Source organism: Somniosus microcephalus, chromosome 11 (genome assembly GCF_052327205.1).
Source record: "Somniosus microcephalus isolate GS21.2 chromosome 11, FLI_Smic_1.0, whole genome shotgun sequence".
Lineage (NCBI taxonomy): Eukaryota > Metazoa > Chordata > Chondrichthyes > Squaliformes > Somniosidae > Somniosus > Somniosus microcephalus.
Genome location: NC_140997.1, coordinates 114,458,981 through 114,482,208, shown reverse-complemented (window position 1 = coordinate 114,482,208; position 23,228 = coordinate 114,458,981). Strand labels below are relative to the sequence as shown.

General features: G+C 51.1%; 1 protein-coding gene across 1 annotated transcript in view; it reads right to left on the bottom strand.

The window, feature by feature from the left end:
- plxnd1 (plexin D1) overlaps positions 1-23,228 on the bottom strand; it is a 447,766-nt gene that overhangs the window by 53,973 nt on the left and 370,565 nt on the right. The window contains exons 19-25 of the mRNA XM_086001196.1: positions 13,524-13,631; positions 11,757-11,869; positions 10,085-10,207; positions 8,326-8,456; positions 6,149-6,347; positions 5,206-5,352; positions 3,303-3,459 (exon numbers count right to left, since the gene is read on the bottom strand). Of these exons, the coding sequence (XP_085857322.1) occupies positions 3,303-3,459; positions 5,206-5,352; positions 6,149-6,347; positions 8,326-8,456; positions 10,085-10,207; positions 11,757-11,869; positions 13,524-13,631 (978 nt within the window). The remainder of the gene's footprint in view (positions 1-3,302; positions 3,460-5,205; positions 5,353-6,148; positions 6,348-8,325; positions 8,457-10,084; positions 10,208-11,756; positions 11,870-13,523; positions 13,632-23,228) is intronic.

Here is a 23,228-nt window from a genome sequence, read left to right as displayed (position 1 = left end):
GGCTGCTGTGTGAGGCAAAGGAGGAGATTGCAGGGGCTCTGACACAAATTTTCAGAACCTCTCTGGCCACAGGGGATGTACCAGAGGACTGGAGAACAGCTAACGTAGTACCATTATTCAAGAAGGGTAGCAGGGATAAACCAGGGAATTACAGGCCAGTGAGCCTAACATCTGTGGTAGGGAAATTATTGGAAAAAATTCTGAGGGACAAAATTAGTCTCCACTTGGAGAGGCAAGGATTAATCGGGGATAGTCAGCATGGCTTTGTCAAGGGTAAATCATGTCTGACCAATCTGATTGAATTTTTCGAGGGGGTGACTAGGTGTGTGGATGAGGGAAATGCTGTGGATGTGGCATACATGGACTTCAGTGAGGCTTTTGACAAAGTCCCGCATAGGAGACTGGTCAAGAAGGTAAGAGCCCATGGGATCCAGGGTGCCTTGGCATGTTGGATCCTAAACTGGCTGAGTGGCAGGAGGCAGAGGGTGATGGTCGAAGGTTGCTTTTGTGACTGGAAGCCTGTGTCCAGTGGGGTACCTCAGGGATCGGTGCTGGGTCCCTTGCTGTTTGTGGTCTACATAAATGATTTGGATGAGAATGTAAAAGGTATGATCAGTAAGTTCGCAGATGACACGAAAATTGGTGGGGTGGTAAATTGCGAGGAGGAAAGCCTCAGGCTACAGGACGATATAAACGGGTTGGTCAGATGGGCGGAAAAGTGGCAAATGGAATTTAACCCTGAAAAGTGCGAGGTGATGCATTTTGGACGGACAAATAAGGCAAGGGAATACACAATGAGTGGTAGGACCCTAGGAAGTACAGAGGGTCAGAGGGACCTTGGTGTACATGTACATAGATCCCTGAAGGCAGCGGAACAGGTAGATAAGGTGGTTAGAAAGGCATATGGGATACTTGCCTTCATTAGCCGAGGCATAGAATATAAGAGCAGGGAGGTTAGGATGGAGCTGTACAAAACGCTGGTAAGGCCACAGCTGGAGTACTGTGTGCAGTTCTGGTCGCCTCACTATAGGAAGGATGTGATTGCTTTGGAGAGGGTGCAGAGAAGATTCACCAGGATGTTACCTGGGATGGAGCGCCTCAGCTATGAAGAAAGACTAAACAGGCTGGGGTTGTTTTCCTTGGAGCAAAGAAGGCTGAGGGGGGACCTGATTGAGGTGTACAAAATGATGAGGGGCATAGATAGGGTAGATAAAGAAGAACTTTTCCCCTTAGTAGGGGGGCCAATAGCAAGGGGGCATAGATTCAAGGTAAGGGGCAGGAGGTTTAGAGGGGATTTGAGGAGGAACTTTTTCACCCAGAGGGTGGCTGGAGTCTGGAACACACTGCCTGAAAGGGTGGTAGAGGCAGGAACCCTCACAACATTCAAGAAGCATTTGGATGAGCACTTGAAATGCCATTGCATACAAGGCTATGGACCAAATGCTGGCAAATGGGATTAGATTGGACAGGGCTTGATGGACGGCGCAGACACGATGGGCCGAAGGGCCTCTTTCTGTGCTGTATAACTCTATGACTATGACTCACACACTGTACTGGACCCGGTCCCTGGGGCTCACACACTGTACTGGACCCGGTCCCTGGGGCTCACACACTGTACAGGACCCGGTCCCTGGGGCTCACACACTGTACTGGGCCCGGTCCCTGGGGCTCACACACTGTACTGGACCCGGTCCCTGGGGCTCACACACTGTACCGGACCCGGTCCCTGGGGCTCACACACTGTACTGGACCCGGTCCCTGGGGCTCACACACTGTACTGGACGCGGTCCCTGGGGCTGACACACTGTACAGGACCCGGTCCCTGGGGCTCACACACTGTACTGGACCCGGTCCCTGGGGCTCACACACTGTACAGGACCCGGTCCCTGGGGCTCACACACTGTACTGGACCCGGTCCCTGGGGCTCACACACTGTACCGGACCCGGTCCCTGGGGCTCACACACTGTACCGGACCCAGTCCCTGGGGCTCACACACTGTACTGGACCCGGTCCCTGGGGCTCACACACTGTACAGGACCCGGTCCCTGGGGCTCACACACTGTACTGGACCCGGTCCCTGGGGCTCACACACTGTACCGGACCCGGTCCCTGGGGCTCACACACTGTACTGGACCCGGTCCCTGGGGCTCACACACTGTACTGGACCCGGTCCCTGGGGCTCACACACTGTACAGGACCCGGTCCCTGGGGCTCACACACTGTACTGGACCCGGTCCCTGGGGCTCACACACTGTACTGGACCCGGTCCCTGGGGCTCACACACTGTACCGGACCCGGTCCCTGGGGCTCACACACTGTACTGGACCCGGTCCCTGGGGCTCACACACTGTACTGGACCCGGTCCCTGGGGCTCACACACTGTACTGGACCCGGTCCCTGGGGCTCACACACTGTACTGGACCCGGTCCCTGGGGCTCACACACTGTACTGGACCCGGTCCCTGGGGCTCACACACTGTACTGGACCCGGTCCCTGGGGCTCACACACTGTACTGGACCCGGTCCCTGGGGCTCACACACTGTACAGGACCCGGTCCCTGGGGCTCACACACTGTACAGGACCCGGTCCCTGGGGCTCACACACTGTACTGGACCCGGTCCCTGGGGCTCACACACTGTACTGGACCCGGTCCCTGGGGCTCACACACTGTACTGGACCCGGTCCCTGGGGCTCACACACTGTACTGGACCCGGTCCCTGGGGTTCACACACTGTACAGGACCCGGTCCCTGGGGCTCACACACTGTACTGGACCCGGTCCCTGGGGTTCACACACTGTACTGGACCCGGTCCCTGGGGCTCACACACTGTACTGGACCCGGTCCCTGGGGCTCACACACTGTACTGGACCCGGTCCCTGAGGCTCACACACTGTACTGGACCCGGTCCCTGGGGCTCACAGGCTGTACAGGACCCGGTCCCTGGGGCTCACACACTGTACCGGACCCGGTCCCTGGGGCTCACACACTGTACAGGACCCGGTCCCTGGGGCTCACACACTGTACTGGACCCGGTCCCTGGGGCTCACACACTGTACTGGACCCGGTCCCTGGGGCTCACACACTGTACTGGACCCGGTCCCTGGGGCTCACACACTGTACTGGACCCGGTCCCTGGGGCTCACACACTCTGTGCCCTGATTGGGGTGGCCGGTTGTGCTGTCAGAGAACCGAGGGGGCCGAGGAAATGATCTTTTCACGTGGAGAGCGGACAACGGACATTTTCAGTTGTCGCTCCGTCCCACTTTATTTAACAAGATATAAACATGGTAAATCATTTACCCAGATCCACATCTTCCACTCTGGGCCACTGGGAGAACGGCAAATTCTTGTAAAACCCTTCCAGAATCTTCTCCTTGACTTGGCTGATGGAGTCGCTGTCCATGACTCGGACTGTGATGGAGTCCATGCCGCACCCTTGGAAAGACACGTTGAGGTTCTGTTGGAGTGGAGGGACAGAGAGATGCCACACCTTTTATATTGGCTGCATTACTGCCGGGGTAGGGGGGAATAGGAGCACCAAAGTATTAGAGGATATTGTGGGGAGGCATCGGGCCTTCAGGCCTGGGAACTGGGTTTGAATCCTGCCCGGAATGATGGGATGACAGATGGGCTGGACCAGTTAGAGGTGACTCTTCCATATATGAGGCATAGGATTTCTATTCCGGGGCGCGTGAGGTTTAGGGTCTACTGCCCCGCCCCAGAAAAATTTTTGAATCATGCCTATACCGGCTCTTTGTAAGAGCTACTCAATTAGTCCCACTCCCCTGCTTTTTCCTCATATCCCTGCAAATGTTACTGCTTCAAGTATTTATCCAAATCCCTTTTGAAAGTTATTATTGAATTTGCTCCCACCGCCCTTTCAGGCAGCGCATTCCAGACCAGAACAGCTTTGATTTGAAGTGTTTTGCAGTATTTGTAAAAGATTTCTGGTGTGCACATCTCTTCACACTGAGCTGGACTGAGTGAAGTAGGCACATTGTAATAATCTATTAATCAATTAATGAACTGCTTTCCTGAAAAGTAATGAGGCGACTGGTGATTAGAAATGACTGCAACATTTGTGGCTGAATGTTTACTGTTTTTATTTAATATATCTGTCCCACCTCTATTAAATTATCGGAAAGAGGAGATTCCCATAATATCAACAACAGCAATATCTAAGCATTAGCATCATTGATGAAGTATTCTCTAAATATAAAATTTTTAATCTAACCTCTACACGCACTTCCTTTCATATGACATTGTAAATTCCAATGACCACATTTATAATGGCAACACTCTATGTAAACTTGTCACAATGTAATTACACTCTCCTGTCAGTGGGGTCACTTCAGCCCCTAGTCCCGGACTCCAATGCCGCTCCCCAGCGCCGGACTCCAAATGCCGCTCCCTAGCCCTGGACTCCAATGCCGCTCCCTAGCCCCGGACTCCAATGCCGCTCCCCAGCGCCGGACTCCAATGCCGCTCCCCAGCGCCGGACTCCAAATGCCGCTCCCTAGCCCTGGACTCCAATGCCGCTCCCTAGCCCCGGACTCCAATGCCGCTCCCTAGCCCCAGACTCCAATGCCGCTCCCTAGTCCCGGACTCTAATGCCGCTCCCTAGTTCCGGACTCCAATGCCGCTCCCTAGTGCCGGACTCCAATGCCGCTCCCTTGTCCCGGACTCTAATGCCGCTCCCTAGTTCCGGACTCTAATGCCGCTCCCTTGTCCCGGACTCTAATGCCGCTCCCTTGTTCTGGACTCCAATGCCGCTCCCTTGTCCCGGACTCTAATGCCTCTCCCTTGTTCCGGACTCTAATGCCGCTCCTTAGTCCCGGACTCAAATGCCGCTCCCTTGTTCTGGACTCCAATGCCGCTCCCTTGTCCCGGACTCTAATGCCTCTCCCTTGTTCCGGACTCTAATGCCGCTCCTTAGTCCCGGACTCTAATGCTGCTCCCTTGTTCTGGACTCCAATGCCGCTCCTTAGTCCCGGACTCTAATGCTGCTCCCTTGTTCTGGACTCTAATGCCGCTCCCTTGTCCCGGACTCAGCCCAACTTTGGTCCCTGGTCCCGAATGAAGCAGAAAACTCAAGCCCCAGTTTCAGTCCCCTATTCCCAGCCTCCCGATTGCCAGTCCTCAGAACCACTGTAAATGAGCTGCTCCCAGTGTTCCACTCCACTCTGCTGATTCTATATCTTACCATGGGTCTTGCTTCAATATTCTCCCGTAGAAGCCACTCTTCATTGAGGGTGTAGCGAGCCTTTCCTGTAATGGCATCCACTGAACCTTTGTTAATTTGCTGCTTCATGGCGCACAGTAACAAGAAGAAGGGCTCACCCACGGTCTCCTGTAACACATAGTGTACATAGACTGTTACATTCAGTATCACAGTGCGGTGAGTCACGTGGTATAGTGTCACTATTGACTATTATAGATCCTTGCCGTGTTATTATTGATGATTAATATCCATGGGTTTGCGGCACTTTACAGCACATGGGTGGAGGGAAAAGACGGAGAAGTTTGCCTTTCTGAGCAGAACTCTCCTGTAAGTATCTACAGTGCACAGAGTCTGAAACTGTCCCAACCCAGGTCAGTCGGTAGTTAGTCCTGGAGCACTGAGTCACCACCGGCTATTGGCAGTCTTTGCTCAGTGAGTCCGAGAAAGTATGATAAGGAACAGGGAAGAGGAGTAAGTGGTAGGGCCTTTCATTATGGATCCCTTAACATTTGGTACAGGGTGGGATAGTCCTAGACTAGGGGCAGTCACATGACATGTGGTAGTGTAGTGTGCTTGGCAGGAACAGGTGAATTTGGACCTATGGTTCCCAAAGCTCTCCACCACTGGGGTTTTCCTCGTGTGGTGTCTGGGTCTGTTGTAGACTCATTAATAGAGATTGATTGCTGCGATTAGTCAACAACTCCATTATCGCTGTATCATGTGACTACCAGGAGACAGAAGGTGAACTAGGTGGACCGTGGTCTTTCTTCTAGTGATTTCGATGTATTCATCTGCCTCCAGGGCAATTGTGTGTTGTCGAGGGAATGGGGAATGGGTGAAGAGAAAATGAGAGATAGTTCCAAGGTGGTGGTGAAACCAGTGGACTTGATGGAGATGACACACAAGGATCAGGTGCAGACTCTACCTTGAGGAAGCTGTACATGCAGATGGACATCCAGTTGGTCAGCATCTTCTCCACCACTGACTCTGTTCTCCGCAGCATTAGCTTGGGGTTCTTGGAAGCAGAGGCATCGATGAGGTCCACCAGCAGGTCCTTCATGATGCTCGTGTAATACTCCAGCTTGCCATGCAGTGCGATGGTCAGTAAGGATGCTAGGTTACACCTGGGGGTAAACAGCACCATTTGCATCAGGGCTTTGATCCAGGCCCGAGGGGCTGAATCACACTGAAGCACCCTGAGTTAAAGAGGGGGAAATCGGCTTGGGTTCTTGCACCTGATTGCCAATCAGTGAGGGTAATTGTGACTTTGGGCGATATCGGATCGGCCGCCCATTAAACATAGAGTGATACAGCACAGAAGGAGGCCATTCGGCCTATTGTGCCTGTGCTGGCTCTTTGAAAGAGCGATCCAATTAATCTCACTCCCCTGCTCTTTGAATGTTATTATTGAATCTGCTTCCACCGCCCTTTCAGGGAGTGCATTCCAGATCACAACAACTCGCTGCATAAAAAAACTTCTCATGTCGCTTCTGGTTCTTTTACCAATCACCTTAAATCTTTATCCTCTGGTTACCGACCCTTCTGCTACTGGAAACAGTTTCTCCTTATTCACTATCAAAAGCATTCAAGATTTTGAACACCTCTACCAAATCTCCCCTTAACCTTCTCTGCTCTAAGGAGAACAATCCCAGCTTCTCTAGTCTCTCCACATAACTGAAGCCCTCATCCCTGGTACCATTCTGGTAAATTTATTCTGCACCCTCTCTAAAGCCTTGGCATCTTCCAAAAGTGTGATGCCCAGAATTGGACACAATACTCCAGCTGGGGCCTAACCAGTGTTTTATAAAGTGACATCTCTCCCGATTCTCATTTCCATTGAGTTTGGGCAGCTGGATCGATATTGCCCAAAGTCAAAATGACCCCCAGTGATCCCTGCTGCGTATGGACGTTGGAGGAGGACAGGATCGAGGTGGGCTGAGAGGGCCTAAACTTTCACATGGAGCTGGCTGACCACAGCAAGTTACTGCATTCAGGCGGGTCAGGGGGTGATGCGTGCGGACCTCACCCAACAGGCCGAGAGGAATGGGGAAGTGGGGGAATAGGTGCCAATCACAAGAGAGGCAGTGAGAGAGAGAGCGAGGGAGGGCAAGGGACTCCTGTCAGCCTGCTTCTTGGGATCTCTGGGCAAAGGCAGCTGCACAGGGGAGGCTCGTCGTGTGGGCCCCCCATGGGCAACTGGGCTCGGGCTTCCATAAACAGCGGGAGACACAGCCTCCAATGGTCTGTTGCCTCCCTGGTGCCAGGGTGAGGGAGTAAACGGAGAGGATGGAAAGAGAGGGAGAGGAGCCAGTGGTCGTGGCATATGGAGGAAGTAATGACATGGGACAAGGGCCTGCAGGGACGGTCTGAGGAGGTAGGTCCTAGGTTAAAGGGTATGGCCCTAATATTGTTCTCCCTAGGGCCTATGGAAGGCCCATTTCTCAGGTGATGGAGATGAGAAGGTGGGGGTGGAGAGCTGTCACTTGCGGTCTCAAGCACTCGAACATCGCCCCATGATTTGCAGGGCTTCCTCAGGGGGAGCGGAGCGTGATATGTTAATGAAGGTGGGTGGGGCGTACTTGGCTCTCCTGCTTCACATTCCAGTCTTTGTATCCCGGGGTCCCATTACCGGGGCACCCCAACAAGGTGGACCTTATGTTCGGATCTCCCTCACATCGCGGCATCCGAGGGGTGGGGGGCCAGATAGCGAGGGGCAGGGGCCAGGCAGCCAGTGGGCGGGGCCAGGCAGCAAGCGAGTGAACATCTTTTATTCTCGGCCACCCAGTGGATTCTTTGGGCCTTCTGTTCTCCAACACCAGTTAGAAGGCCTTCAGCACAGAACAGATACAGAGCACCAGGGAAGGAGGGCAACAAAGGGAAAAGCCAACAGATTCAACAATATCCTTTAGGGAAGTGATCCTGCCACCCATACCCGATCGGGCCTACATGTGACTCCAGTCCCACGCTGTGCGGTTGACTCTTAACTGCCCTCTGACATGACTGACCAAACCACTCGCTAGAAAACTGCTCATCGCCACCTTACCAGCGCAATGAAGGACGGGCGTTAAATAGGGCCAGCAAGTGTCGCCCAGAGATACTTACCTGTCTCTCACCGCAAAATCCTTCTGCTGTTCCAGCGCATGTACGAACGTGATGAGAAAGTGTTTGTTGCTCAGCAGCAGCGAGAACAAGGCAATCCCTTCCTCCATGTTCTGCCGACAGTTTTCAGGAACCTAAAACAGAGTGAACAGGAGTTTGTGGTAAAGACAGGTGTGAAACCAGAGAACAGTACGAGGAGACCCAGAGTACGAGGTCAGTCCGAGTGCGGAACCCCCACTACGAGGTCAGTCCGAGTGCGGAACCCCCCAGTATGGGTCAGTCACCGAGTGCGAACCCCTCAGTACGAGGTCAGTCTGAGTGCGGACCCCCAGTTCCGGGTCAGTCTCCGAGTGCGGACCCCCAGTACGAGGTCAGTCACCGAGTGCAGACCCCCCAGTACGGGGTCAGTCACCGAGTGCGGACCCCCCAGTACGGGGTCAGTCACCGAGTGCGGACCCCCCAGTACGGGGTCAGTCACCGAGTGCGGACCCCCCAGTACGAGGTCAGTCACCGAGTGCGGACCTCCCAGTACAGGGTCAGTCCGAGTGCGGGCCCCCCAGTACGGGGTCAGTCACCGAGTGCGGACCCCCCAGTACGGGGTCAGTCATCGAGTGCGGACCCCCCAGTACGAGGTCAGTCACCGAGTGCGGACCCCCCAGTACGGGGTCAGTCACCGAGTGCGGACCCCCCAGTACGAGGTCAGCCACCGAGTGCGGACCCCCCAGTACGAGGTCAGTCACCGAGTGCGGAACCCCCAGTACGGGGTCAGTCCGAGTGCGGACCCCCCAGTACGGGGTCAGTCACCGAGTGCGTACCCCCCAGTACGGTGTCAGTCACCGAGTGCGTACCCCCCAGTACGAGGTCAGTCACCGAGTGCGGACCCCCCAGTACGAGGTCAGTCACCGAGTGCGGACCCCCCAGTACGGGGTCAGTCCGAGTGCGGACCCCCCAGTACGGGGTCAGTCACCGAGTGCGGACCCCCTAGTACAGGGTCAGTCTGAGTGCGGACCCCCCAGTACGGGGTCAGTCTGAGTGCAGACCCCCCAGTACGGGTTCAGTCTCCGCGTGCGGACCCCCAGTACGGGGTCTGACATGAATCAGTCATTCATGAAAGAAAGACTTATGAAATAATACTGAGCAGCCTACGGGTGGCGCTGTCCAGGGAGAGTATAAATACTCGGGCACGGGCCCAGCTTGTGCAGGACATTCTTAACAGGAACTAGTGAAGGACACAACTAGACCTCCATGTTGTAAAACAATTGATTAAAGCTTTGTTTAACGCTTAGACCAAGTGCCTAGCAGTTTTCCTACGTCAGGGTCTACCTCGAAATCCACTTTCACATGAAAGTCAGTGTCCCAGGATCCAGTGTCACACCAGAGTCAGCATCACTGGATCTAGTGTCAAACCAGTGTCAGCATCACTGGATCCAGTGTCATACCAGAGTCAGCATTACTGGATCCAGTGTCATACCAGAGTCAGCATCACTGGATCCAACATCACACTAGAATCAGCCTTACTGGATCCAGTGTCACGCCAGAGTCAACCTCACTGGATCCAGTGTCACACCAGAGTCAGCATCACTGGATCCAGTGTCAAACCAGTGTCAGCATCACTGGGTCCAGTATCACACCAGAGTCAGCATCACTGGATCCAGTGTCACACCAGAGTCAGCATCACTGGATCCAGTGTCTTACCAGAGTCAGTGTCACTGGATCTAGTGCCACATCAACATTGTGCAGCGATTCACCATTTGAGCCTCACCTTCCAATCACGCAGCAGCAGTGGGTGGGTCTCTGGAGGGTTCCTGGAGATGGCAGCTACACTAGACTGGGAGTTCAGCTGATGGAAACGCTCCGGGGTCCTGCTTTCACAATCGATCGAACACTGGAACACAGGATTGCACTGGCTGAGTATCGATCGGTGGGCAGTACAGGCACTGGAAATGCATATTCTTTATCTTTAGAGTAAATCTCCTGTCTCTTGTGCAAATCGAGTCTGTCACTGACATCAAAGGGTTAACCGCGCCATCAGATTCTCTCCCCATTGATTATGTGTGTGTGTTTCCCTCCTTCCTTATTGGTAGTTTTCAACTTTTGTTACTATATCACCATATTGTACCATAAAATAGTTCAAATCAATCACATTCAAGCAAGAATAAATCTCCCAATCACACCCCTACAGAAATAAATCCCCAATCACATTCCAGAAGTAGAGAGGAGGGGAGAACAGGGAAGGAGGAGGGAGGGAAAGGGGGGAAGAGAGTGTGGACATAAGGGAAGAGAGAGGTGGGAAGGGGGAGGGAGAGAGGAGGGAGGGCGAGGAGAAGGAGAAAAGGAAGACGGGAAGGAGGGAAGAGAGAAAATGAGGGAAGGGGAGGAGATTGTGGGGAGGGACAAGGAGAGGGAAAGATAGAGAAAGAGGCAAGGGAAAGAGGAAGAAGGAAGGAAGTGAGGGGGAGGTAGATGGGAAAGAGGAGCAGGAGAGAGAAGTAAAGGAGGAGTAGGGTAGAAGAAATGAGGAGAGATACCCTGTTGTGGGTGGGTGGAGAGAGGGGGAGAACCTGTTAAAAGGGGGGAACATAAGAAATAGGAGCAGGAGTCGGCCATTTGGCCCCTCGAGCCTGCCCCGCCATTCAATAAGGTCATGGCTGATCTTCGACCTCATCTCCACTTTCCTGCACTATCCCCATATTCCTTGATACCCTTAATATACAAAAATCTATCGATCTCTGTCTTGAATATACTCAACGACTGAGCCTCCACAGCCCTCTGGGGTAGAGAATTCCAAAGATTCAACACCCTCTGAGTGAAGAAATTTCTCCTCATCTCAGCCCTAAATGGCCGACTCCTTATTCTGAGACTGTGACCCCTGGTTCTGGACTCCTCAGCCAGGGGAAACATCCTCCCTGCATCTACCCTGTCAAGCCCTGTAAGAATTTTGCATGTTTCAATGAGATCATCTCTCATTCTTCTAAACTCCAGAGAATATAGGCCTAGTCTACTCAATCTCTCCTCATAGGACAATCCCCGAATCCCAGGAACCAGTCTGGTGAACTTTCATTGTACTCCCTTTATGGCAAGTACATCCTTCCTTAGGTAAGGAGACCAAAACTGTACACAATACTCCAGGTGTGGTCTCACCAGGGCCCTATATAATTGCAGTAAGACGTCTTTACTCTTATACTCAAATCCTCTTGTAATAAAGGCCAACATAGCATTTGCTTTCCTAATTGCTTGCTGTACCTGCATGTCAACTTTCAGCGATTAGTGTACAAGGACACCCTGTGAACACCAACATTTCCCAATCTTTCACCATTTAAAAAATACTCTGTTTAGTAGAGAGTGAAGGAGGCGGCTGAGTGCAGAAAGAGGAGCCCACCCTGACACACTGATTCAGGAGCGTGCAGAGCGGCAGGTAATGCAAACGGACTTACTTTCGGAAAGAAGGTGCGAATGACAAAATATCTGTACTCCAAGAAGGGAATACCCTGGCTGCGGTTTAACTCTTTGGTGAGATCGGTCATATCCGTCTGCAATTCAGCAAAACCTGCAGCACAAGGGAAAGGTAGAAAGAGATACAAGCCCCTCGTCAAATGCAAAGAAAAAGACTTGCATTTATACAGCACCTTTCACGACCTCAGGGCATCCTAAAGCGCTTTCCAGCCAATGAAGTACTTTTGAAGTGTAGTCACTGTTGTAATGTAGAGAAACGCGGCAACTAATTTATGTGCAGCAAGATCCCACAAACAGCAATGTGATAATGACCAGATAATGTTTCAGTGATACAAAAGCAAAATACTGTGGATGCTGGAAATCTGAAATAGAAACAGAAAATGCTGGAAATACTCAGCAGGTCAGGTAGCATCTGTGGAGAGAGAAACAGAGTTAACGTTTCAGGTCGATGACCCTTCGTCAGAACTGGTAAAAGTTAGAGATGTAACAGATTTTTAAGCAGGTGCAGAGGCAGGGAAAGTGGGGGAGGGGAGAAAAGAACAAAAGGGGCGGTCTGTGATAGGATGGAAGGCAGCAGAGATTAAATGACAAAAAGGCCGATCCTCGGCCTTTTACACTGTTCCAACGAAGCTCAGCGTAAGCTCGAGGAACAGCACCTCATCTTTCGATTAGGCACCTTACAGCCTTCTGGACTCAACATCGAGTTCAACAATTTCAGATCAAACCTCGGCCCCTATTTTTTCCCATGGCAGCTGTTGATGATTCTGCCATTCCCATTTACACCTCTTCTAGACATCTTTTGTTTCTTTACTTGTCCCATTACCATCTCCTTTTGCTTTGCACCATCGTCCCTTTTGTCATTTAATCTCTCCTGTCTTCCACCCTATCACAGACCTTCCCTTTTGTTCTTTCCTCCCCTCCCCACTTTCCCTGCCCCTGCTTAAAATCTGTTACTTCTCTAACTTTTACCAGTTCTGACGAAGGGTCATCGACCTGAAACGTTAACTCTGTTTCTCTCTCCACAGATGCTGCCTGACCTGCTGAGTATTTCCAGCATTTTCTGTTTCCATTTAATGTTTCAGTGCTGTTGGTTGAGGATAAATATTGGAGAAGACACCAGGAGAACTCTCCTGTTCTTCTTCGAATAATGCCGTGGGATCTTTTATGTCCACCTTGAGAGGGCAGACAGGGCCTCGGTTTAACATCTCATCTGAAAGACAGCACCTCCGACAGTGCAGCACACCCTCAGCACTGCACTGGTGTGTCAGCTGGATTATGTGCTCAGGTGTCCAGAGTGTGGGTGGAACCCACGACCTTCTGACCCAGAGGCAAGAGTGCTACTGACTAGCCACAGCTCACATCAAATGCATCTCAACTAAACTGGGTCTTTCCAAGAACTCACCAACAGAAACTAGAAGGACTTTGGACTCTACTTATACTGTAATAAATGGTTTAAGGTAGACTGTTGTATTCTGCAGTATCTTACCTTGCTCCTGTATATTATTGTACATGTAAATAAATCTAAACAAGTAGTTTAGCCTGCAGCGTATGGTCTACTTTTTGAAGCTGGGCATTGCACGTATCTTTACGGTGATTGAGGATTAATTGTTGAAGCTGTGCTGTGCTAACTCATATCAAGTCAAGAATAAAAACGCAGATCCAGGTTTGTTGGAGAGTCAATGGGAACTGTTGTACAGCTATTTCCACAGGAACACGCGTTGGGAGAGGCTTAAACTGTGAACCTGTACCTTTACGGATCTCCTCCCTGATCTGAGCCTCCATCTCTTCCATCTGAAGCAGGGTCTTCTGGCGATATCGTTCTGCTCGGCGGCTCTTTGTACAGAAGATGACCAAGGCTGGAAAATACAAGGATGGACAGACTCATAGGCTGCTGAAGGTCGGGGCCAGGTAACAGAAACTGTTCCGACACGGGGAGGAGGCTCTGCCACTCACAAGCAGCTGCTGAAGTGCAGTCAGCTTTGGACAATCCACCAGTCGGAAAGGGAAGAAATAGGAACAGAAGGAGGCCATTCAACCCCTCGATATATTTCTTAAGGCTAAAGGGATCAAGGGGTATGGGGAGAAAGCAGGGACCGGGTACTGAAATTGGATGATCAGCCATGATCGCATTGAATGGCGGAGCAGGCTCGAGGGGCCGAATGGCCTACTCCTGTTCCTATTGTCTATGTTTCTATGTTTCGAGCCTGATCTGCCATTTAGTTAGATCATGTCTGATCTGCACCTCACTTTTGAATTCTGACCCTGAAATGCTAGCCCACACTTTTGTCAGATCTAGACTTGATTACTCCAGAGTTGTCCTTGCTGTTCTTCGGAGTTCTTCTGTTTACAAATTGCAACTCGCCCCAAACAGTAACAACCTGCATTTACACAACACCTTTATCGTTCAATGTGTCCTAAGACACTTCACAGAGGTGTAAGGAAATCAGGCACTGAGCCAGAAAGGCAGAGGGTGGGAGGGGTTAATAAAGGCTCACTCTGAAACTCCACATTACATCGGATTACATAGGATATACGGCACAGAAACAGGCCATTCGGCCCAACCAGTCCATGCTGGTGTTTATGCTCCACACGAGTCTCCTCCCGTCTTTCCTCATCTAAATCTATCAGCGTAACCCTCTATTCCCTTCTCCCTCATATGCTTGTCTAGCCTCCCCTTAAATGCATCTATACTATTCGCTTCAGCCACTCCCTGTGGTAGCGAGTTCCACATTCTCACCACTCTCTGGGTAAAGAAGTTTCTACTGAATTCCCTATTGTATTTCTTGGTGACTATCTTATATTGCTGGCCTCTAGTTATGCTCTTCCCCACAAGTGGAAACATTCGCTCTGTATCTACTCTATCAAAATTTTAATAATTTTAAAGAACTCTATTGGGTCACCCCTCAGTCTTTTTTCAAGAGAAAAGAGACCCAGGCTGTTAATCCTTTCCTAATATGTATACCCTCATATTTCTGGTATCATCCTTGTAAATATTCTCTGCACCCTCTCCAGTGCCTCTTTATCCTTTTTATAATATGGCAACCAGAACTGTACACAGTACTCCAAGTGTGGTCTAACCAAGGTTCGATACAGGTTTAACATGCTTCCCTACTTTTCAATTCTATCCCTCTAGAAATAAACCCTAGTGCTTGGTTTGCTTTTTTTATGGCCTTGTTCATCTGTGTCTCAACTTTTAGTGATTTGTGTGTTTGTACTCCTAGATCCCTTTGTTCCTCTACCCCACCTAGACTCAATCCCTCCAAGTGACCTCCCTATTCTTCCTACCAAAATGTAATATCTCACATTTATCTGTGTTGAACTTCATTTGCCAATTATATGCCCAGTCTGCAAGTTTATTAATGTCCTCCTGTAACTTGTTGCATCCTATCCCACACCCAGTGCTGTTCCCCCTACTATCCCAGTGCCTGCCAGCCCACTATACACTTACACATTGACTTCAAAATGCATGGCCTCGTGCTGCCCTATCTCACTAACCTCCTTCAGTCATGTGGTGTAACTCTGCTCTTCCAGCTCGGGAATCCTTTGCATTCCACCCCCCATCTCGGCTCTACTCTCAGCCCAGAACCTTCAGCTATCTCACCTCCACATTCTGGAATACTAACCCCCTCCCCTTGCTACTGCCCTCCCGTCCTCCAAAACCAGTCTGGAAACCTCCCGCCTCAACTGGCATTCAGTCACCACCCTCAACCCTTCCCTCGCTATTTCTCCCATTCTCTGGGTATTTCCACCACCGGGAAGGTCATCACGTAGAAAGGCGTGAGATGGGGGGGAAAGGGGCTGGTGGGCATGAGATGGGGGGAAAGGGGCTGGTGGGCGTGAGCTGGGGGAAAGTTAGTGAGTATTTCTATCTTTTTAAACTTTAACTCTGTTGTTTATAGTTTCTAAGGCCTCTGTGGTGTAGCGGGACTGTTGGTAAACCAGGGCCCTTAATAAACCATTTAACTGCAGTGTAAATGGTGCGATTGATTTGATTTAATTTAATTTCAATTAATTAAAGGGTAAGTCATGGCAGGACAGCCCGGCGCCGTGGTATGCTCCTCCTGCACTATGTGGGAACTCAGGGACACGTCCCTGACAACTATGTGTGCAGGAAGTGTGTCCAGCTGCAGCTACTGGCAGACCGCATTGCAGCGCTGGAGCTGCGATTGGATACATACTGGACCATTCGCAATGCTGAGGACGTTGTGGATATCATGTTTAAGCAGTTGGTCACACCGCAGGCAAAGGTTGGACAGGCAGAAAGGGAAGGGGTGACCAACAGACAGAGTACTAGGCGCAGGCAGGTAGTGCACGGGTCCCCTGTGGACATCCCCCTCTCAAACAGATACACCACTTTGAGTGCTGTTGGGGGGGATGGCTTATCAGAGGAAGGCAGCAGCAGCCAACTTCCTGGCACCAGGGGTGGCTCTGCTGCACAGGACGGGAAGAAAAGGAGGGGTAGAGCTATAGTAATAGGGGATTCTATTGTAAGGGGAATAGATAGGCGTTTCTGCGGCCGCAAACTCCAGGATGGTGTGTTGCCTCCTTGGTGCAAGGGTCAAGGATGTCTCAGAGCGGCTGCAGAACATTTTGGAAGGGGAGGGTGAACAGCCAGTTGTCGTGGTGCATATAGGTACCAACGATATAGGTAAAAAACAGGATGAGGTCCTAAAAGCTGAATATAGGGAGTTAGGAGGTAAATTAAAAAATAGGACCTCAAAAGGTAGTAATCTCAGGATTGCTACCAGTGCCACGTGCTAGTCAGAGCAGAAATAGAAGGATATTTCAGATGACTACGTGGCTAGAGGAATGGTGCGAGGGGGAGGGATTCAAATTCCTGGGACATTGGAACCGGTTCTGGGGGAGGTGGGACCAGTTCAAACTGGATGGTTTGCACCTGGGCAGGGCCGGGACCGATTTCCTAGGGGGAGTGTTTGCTAGTGCTCTGGGGGAGGGTTTAAACTAAAATGGCAGGGGGTTGGGAACCTGAGCAGGGGGACAGAGGAAAGGGAAACAAGGATAAAAGCAAAAGATAGGAAGGAGAAAAACAAAAGTGGCAGTCAGAGAAATCAACGGTTTAAATCAAACATGGCCACAGTAAATAATAGTTCTACTAGGTCTAAGAGCGTTAAAAAAACAAGCCTGAAGGCTTTGTGTCTTAATGCGAGGAGCATTCATAATAAGGTGGATGAATTAGCTGCGCAAATAGAGGTAAACGAATATGATTTGATTGGGATTACGAAAACATGGCTCCAGGGTAGCCAAGGCTGGGAACTCAAAATCCAGGGATATTCAATATTCAGGAAAGATAGGCAAATACGAAAGGGAGGTGGGGTAGCATTGCTGGTTAAAGAAGGGATTAACACAATTGTAAGGAAGGATATTAGCTCTGATGATGTGGAATCTGTATGGGTAGAACTGAGAAATACCAAGGGGCAGAAAACATTAGTGGGAGTGGTATATAGGCCTCTAAACAGTAATGCGGAGGTTGGGGATGGCATTAAAAGGGAAATTAGAGAAGCGTGCAATAAGGGCACAGCAGTTATCATGGGTGACTTTAATCTACATATAGATTGGGCTAACCAAATTAATAACAATACTGTGGAGGAGGAATTCCTGGAGTGTTTACGGGATGGTTTCCTGGACCAATATGTCGAGGAACCAACCAGAGATCAGGCCATCTTAGACTGGGTATTATGTAACTGATGCACTATCAATTGCTACAAAAGACTGGAGATTGAGAAAGTAATAAACAGGCTTTTATTACCAAAGAACAGAGCATGCCTCTTGTGGTTGCCTGGTATCCAAAAGGGCCGGGGGCTGCCGAGCAGCGACCTTTATACCCAGCCATGAGGGTGGAGCCAGGGGCGGAGTCAGCTGAGGCATGCACAGACAAGTACAACAATATGCAAGAGTGAACAACAGTACTAACAGTGAACAACAGTACTAACAACAGTGGTGAACAACAATACTAACAACAGTGGTTTACCACATTCACCCCTTGTTTAGAATTGAGTCCGGCGGGGTGAAGTGCACTAAAAATTCGTATACTGAAATCTATCAGGAGGCCTTGTAAGCCGTCCTGAGCGTCGCAGCAGCGGCGGTGATGGTGCAGCATCCAACGTTGAACCCGGTGTCTCGTTCAGAGGAGGAGTAGCAGGTGGCGGACTCTGGGGCTGCTGCATGCCGTCTACAGGGGTCAGAGCATGGGTAATGGGAGGTAGCGATGGTGGTCTCTCAGAGGCACCCGAAGGTGCGAGGTCTCGTGCGGGGACTGTGTCCTGGGGGTAGGCAGGAGTAGCGGTGGGTGGCGAAGAGGGTGTTTCAGGAGCACCCGCAGGTGCGAGGTCTCAAATGGAGACTGTGTCCTCCCGCCCGTCCGGGTACACCACGTAAGCATACTGCGGGTTGGCGTGGAGGAGGCTCACCCTCTCGACCAGGGGGTCCGCCTTATGGGTCCTCACGTGCTTCCGCAGTAGGACGGGGCCTGGAGAAGTCAGCCATGTTGGTAGCGAAATCCCCGACGTGGACTTCCTGGGGAAGGAGAACATTCTCTCGTGAGGAGTGGCATTGGTGGGTGTACAGAGCAGCGACCGAATGGAATGGAGCGCCGCAGGGAGGACCTCCTGCCAGCGGGAGGTCGGAAGGCCCTTAGATTTTAAGTTTAAAAGGACTGCCTTCCAGACTGTCGCATTCTCCCTTTCCACCTGGCCGTTACCCCGGGGGTTATAGCTGGTGGTCCCGCTTGTAGCAATGCCTCTCGCGAGCAGGTACTGCCGAAGTTCGTCGCTCATAAAAGATGAGCCCCTGTCGCTATGGATATAGCTAGGGAAACCGAACAATGCGAAGAGGTCATTCAGACATTTAATGACCGTGGTACTGGTCATGTCCGAGCAAGGGATGGCAAACGGGAAACGGGAGTACTCATCAATTATATTGAGGAAGTACACATTGCGGTCAGAGGAGGGGAGGGGCCCTTTAAAATCGATGCTCAGCCGCTCGAAGGGGCGCGTGGCTTTGATCAGGCTCGCTCTGTCTGGCCTATAAAAATGCGGCTTGCACTCGGCACAGATCTGGCAGTTCCTGGTCATGGTCCTGACCTCCTCGATGGAGTAAGGCAGGTTACGGGATTTGATAAAATGGAAGAACCTGGTGACCCCCCGGGTGGCAGAGGTCATTGTGGAGGGTCTGTAATCTATCAACCTGCGCGTTGGCGCACGTACCACGTGATAGGGCATCTGGGGGCTCATTGAGTTTCCCGGGCCGGTACAAGATATCGTAATTGTAGGTGGAGAGTTCGATTCTCCACCTTAATATCTTGTCATTCTTGATTTTGCCCCGCTGTTTATTATGAAACATAAAAGCTACTGAACGCTGGTCAGTGAGCAGGGTAAATCGTTTTCCGGCCAGGTAATGCCGCCAATGTCGCACGGCTTCCACAATGGCCTGGGCCTCCTTTTCGACAGAGGAGTGTCGAATCTCGGGGCCCTGGAGGGTCCTTGAGAAAAAGGCCACGGGTCTCCCCGCCTGGTTAAGGGTTGCAGCTAGGGCAAAGTCGGATGCGTCGCTCTCCACTTGAAAAGGGAGGGACTCATCCACAGCGTGCATTGTGGCCTTCGCAATATCGCTTTTTATGAGAGTGAAGGCTGCACAGGCCTCTGCTGTCAGGGGGAAGGAGGCGGACTTGATGAGGGGTCGGGCTTTATCCGCATAGTTGGGCACCCACTGAGCATAGTAAGAGAAAAACCCCAGGCATCTCTTCAGTGCTTTCTGGCAGTGGGGGAGGGGGAGCTCCATAAGAGGGCGCATTCTATCGGGGTCTGGGCCGATGACTCCGTTCTCCACTACGCAGCCAAGAATAGCAAGGCGCTTAGTACAAAACATACATTTGTCTTTGTTGTATGTTAGGTTCAGCCGCTGGGCCGTACGGAGGAATTTCTCTAGGTTAACGTCATGGTCCTGCTGGTCGTGGCCGCAGATGGTGACGTTGTCTAGACATGGGAAAGTGGCCTGGAGCGCGTTCTGGTCAACCATCCGGTCCATCTCCCGTTGGAAGACAGAAACTCCGTTGGTGACGCCGAAGGGAACTCTGAGAAAGTGATAGAGCCGACCGTCAGCTTCAAAAGCTGTGTACTGGCGGTCCTCAGCCCTGATGGGGAGCTGGTGGTATGCCGACTTCAGATCAATCGTCGAGAACACCTGGTATTGTGCTATCTGATTGACCATGTCAGACATGCGGGGGAGTGGGTATGCATCCAACTGGGTGTAGCGATTGATCGTCTGGCTGTAGTCAATAACTAGGCGCTGTTTTCCGCCAGTCTTCACCACCACCACTTGTGCTCGCCATGGGCTATTGCTGCTCTCGATAATCCCTTCCTTCAGGAGTCTCGCTACCTCGGATTTAATGAAACCCCTATCCCCGGCACTGTAACGCCTACTTTTGGTAGCGATGGGCTTACAGTCGCGGGCGAGGTTAGCGAACAAGGAGGGGGGGGAGACTTTAAGGGTGGAGAGGCTGCAAATGGCGCGCGGCGGGCGATTTAAAAACTGCCGGCTGCAGATCGTGAGAGGGGGGAGGGGTCCACCGTACGCTAAAGTGATACTCTTAAGGTGGCACTGAAAATCCAACCCCAGTAGGACGGCAGCGCAGAGATCGGGCAGGACCAGAAGTTTAAAATTTTTGTATTCAGTACCCCGCACTGAAAGAGTCACCATACAGTAGCCACCGACTTCCGCTGACTGGGCTTTGGAAGCCATAGAGATGCGATGACACGTCGGCAGGACCGGGAGAGAGTAACTGCGCACCGTGTCGGGGTGTATAAAATGCTCCGTGCTCCTGCTGTCAAAAAGGCAGGTAGTGGCGCGGCCGTTTACCATAATGTCCATCATGGACCTGGACAGTTGATGCGGGAGAGATTGATCCAGCGTCACGGAAGCCAGCGTATGTTCAAGCGCGTCGATGCGGTCATCCGATGAGGCGGTGGTGGAGTCCGGGTCCCCCGTAACCGAAATCGGAGGCGTCCAAGATGGCGGACAAAATGGCGGCGCCCACGGTCCCGATCCCCACGCGGCTGGGGGAGCCCAAGATGGCGGGCAAGATGGCTGCGCCCACGGTTCGCACGCGGCGCTGCTGGCGTTAGCGGTCTTCCCTTTGCAGGCGCTAACGTAGTGACCTTTCTTCCCGCAGCTGGAGCAGGTAGCATTCTTCGCGGGGCAGCGTGCTCTAGGGTGTTTAGCTTGGCCACAAAAATAGCATTTTTGTGCCTTGGACATCGCTGCAGCAGTCGGAGGTGGCGGTCCCATGGCCCAAGATTGCGGCGTCCACGGCGCGGGGCGATTAGGGGAGAAAGCGTCCATATTTCTGTGGGCCGCGTCGAGCGAGAGCGCGAGGGACACTGCCTTTGTCAGGTCTATTTCACCCTTCTCCAGCAGCCTCTGCCGGGAGTAGTCGGACCTTAGACCCGCAACAAAAGCGTCTCGTATCAGTCCCTCCGCATGTGCCGCGGCCGATACTTCCTTGCAGTCGCAGCCGCATCCGAGTACCCGCAGTGCCCGTAGGAAGGCCTCCACCGATTCCCCGGGCTGCTGTCTGCGAGATCTTAAAAGGTGCCTGGCATAGACCGTGTTAACCGGGCGTGCATACTGCCCTTTCAGTAGGTCGATAGCCGCCGCGTAGGTCGTCGCATCTTGGATTAAAGTATAGACTTGGTGGCTCACCTTCGAGGCCAGGATTTTCAGTTTATTTTCATCAAGAGTCACGGTCGAGGCTTCCAGATACGCCTCAAAGCAACGCAGCCATTGTGCGAATTTAGTTGACGAACCCGCTTCTTGGGGGTCTAAGTCCAGGCATGTTGGTCTGAGGGCTCGCAGCAGCGCCTGCTGCTCAGCGTTTTGCGCCATCGGTTGATCAGCATCCGCAGCCAACATTTAACTTTGGTAATAAAATTGATGCACTATCAATTGCTACAAAAGACTGGAGATTGAGAAGGTAATAAACAGGCTTTTATTACCAAAGAACAGAGCATGCCTCTTGTGGTTGCCTGGTATCCAAAAGGGCCGGGGGCTGCCGAGCAGCGACCTTTATACCCAGCCATGAGGGTGGAGCCAGGGGCAGAGTCAGCTGAGGCATGCACAGACAAGTACAACAATATGCAAGAGTGAACAACAGTACTAACAGTGAACAACAGTACTAACAACAGTGGTGAACAACAATACTAACAACAGTGGTTTACCACAGTAACGAGAAAGGATTAATTAACAATCTTGTTGTACGAGGCCCCTTGGGTTGGAGCGATCATAATATGATCGAATTCTTCATTAAGATGGAGAATGAAGTAGTTGACTCAGAGACTAGGGTCATGAATTTAAATAAAGGAAACTACGATGGTCTGAGGCGCGAGTTTGGTAGGATTGATTGGGGAATGTCACTCAAAGGGTTGACGGTGGATAGGTAATGGCAAACATTCAAAGACCGCATGGATGAACTACAGAATTTGTTCATCCTAGTTTGGCATAAAAATAAAACAAAAAAGGTGACTCAACCGTGGCTAACAAGGGAAATTAGGGATAGCATAAGATCCAAGGAGAGGACATGTAAATTGGCCAGAAAAAGCAGTAAACCTGAGGATTGGGAGTAGTTTAGGATTCAACAAAGGAGGAAAAAGGGATTAATTAAGAAGGGGAAAATAGAATATGAGAGTAAGCTTTCAGGGAACATAAAAACTGACTGTAAAAGCTTTTATAGATATGTGAAGAGAAAAAGATTGGTGAAGTCAAGCGTAGGTCCCTTGCAGTCAGAATCAGGGGAATTTATAATGGGGAACAAAGAAATGGCAGACCAATTAAATACATATTTTGGTTCTGTCTTCCCAAAGGAGGACACAAGTAACCTCCCAGAGATCTCGGGGAACATAGGGTCTGATGAAAGGGAGGAACTGAAAGAAATCAGTATTTGTAGGGAAATGGTGTTAGGGAAATTGATGGGATTGCAGGCCGATAAATCCCCAGGGTCTGATAATCTACATCCTAGGGTACTTAAGGAAGTGGCCCTAGAAATAGTAGATGTATTGCTGATCATCTTCCAACATTCGATGGAATCTAGAACAGTACCCATGGATTGGAGGGTAGCTAATGTTACCCCACTATTCAAAAAAGTTGGTAGAGAGAAAACGGGGAATTACAGACTGGTAAGCCTGACATCGGTAGTGGGGGAAATGCTAGAGTCCATTATAAAAGATGTAATAGCAGAGCACTTGGAAAACAGTGACAGGATCGGACAAAGTCAACATGGATTTACAAAAGGTAAATCGTGCTTGACTAATCTACTGGAATTTTTTGAGGATGTAACTGGTAAAGTAAATAAGGGATAACCAGTGGATGTGGTGTATTTGGACTTTCAGAAGGCTTTCGATAAGGTCCCGCATAAGAGATTAGCATGTAAAGTTAAGGCACAT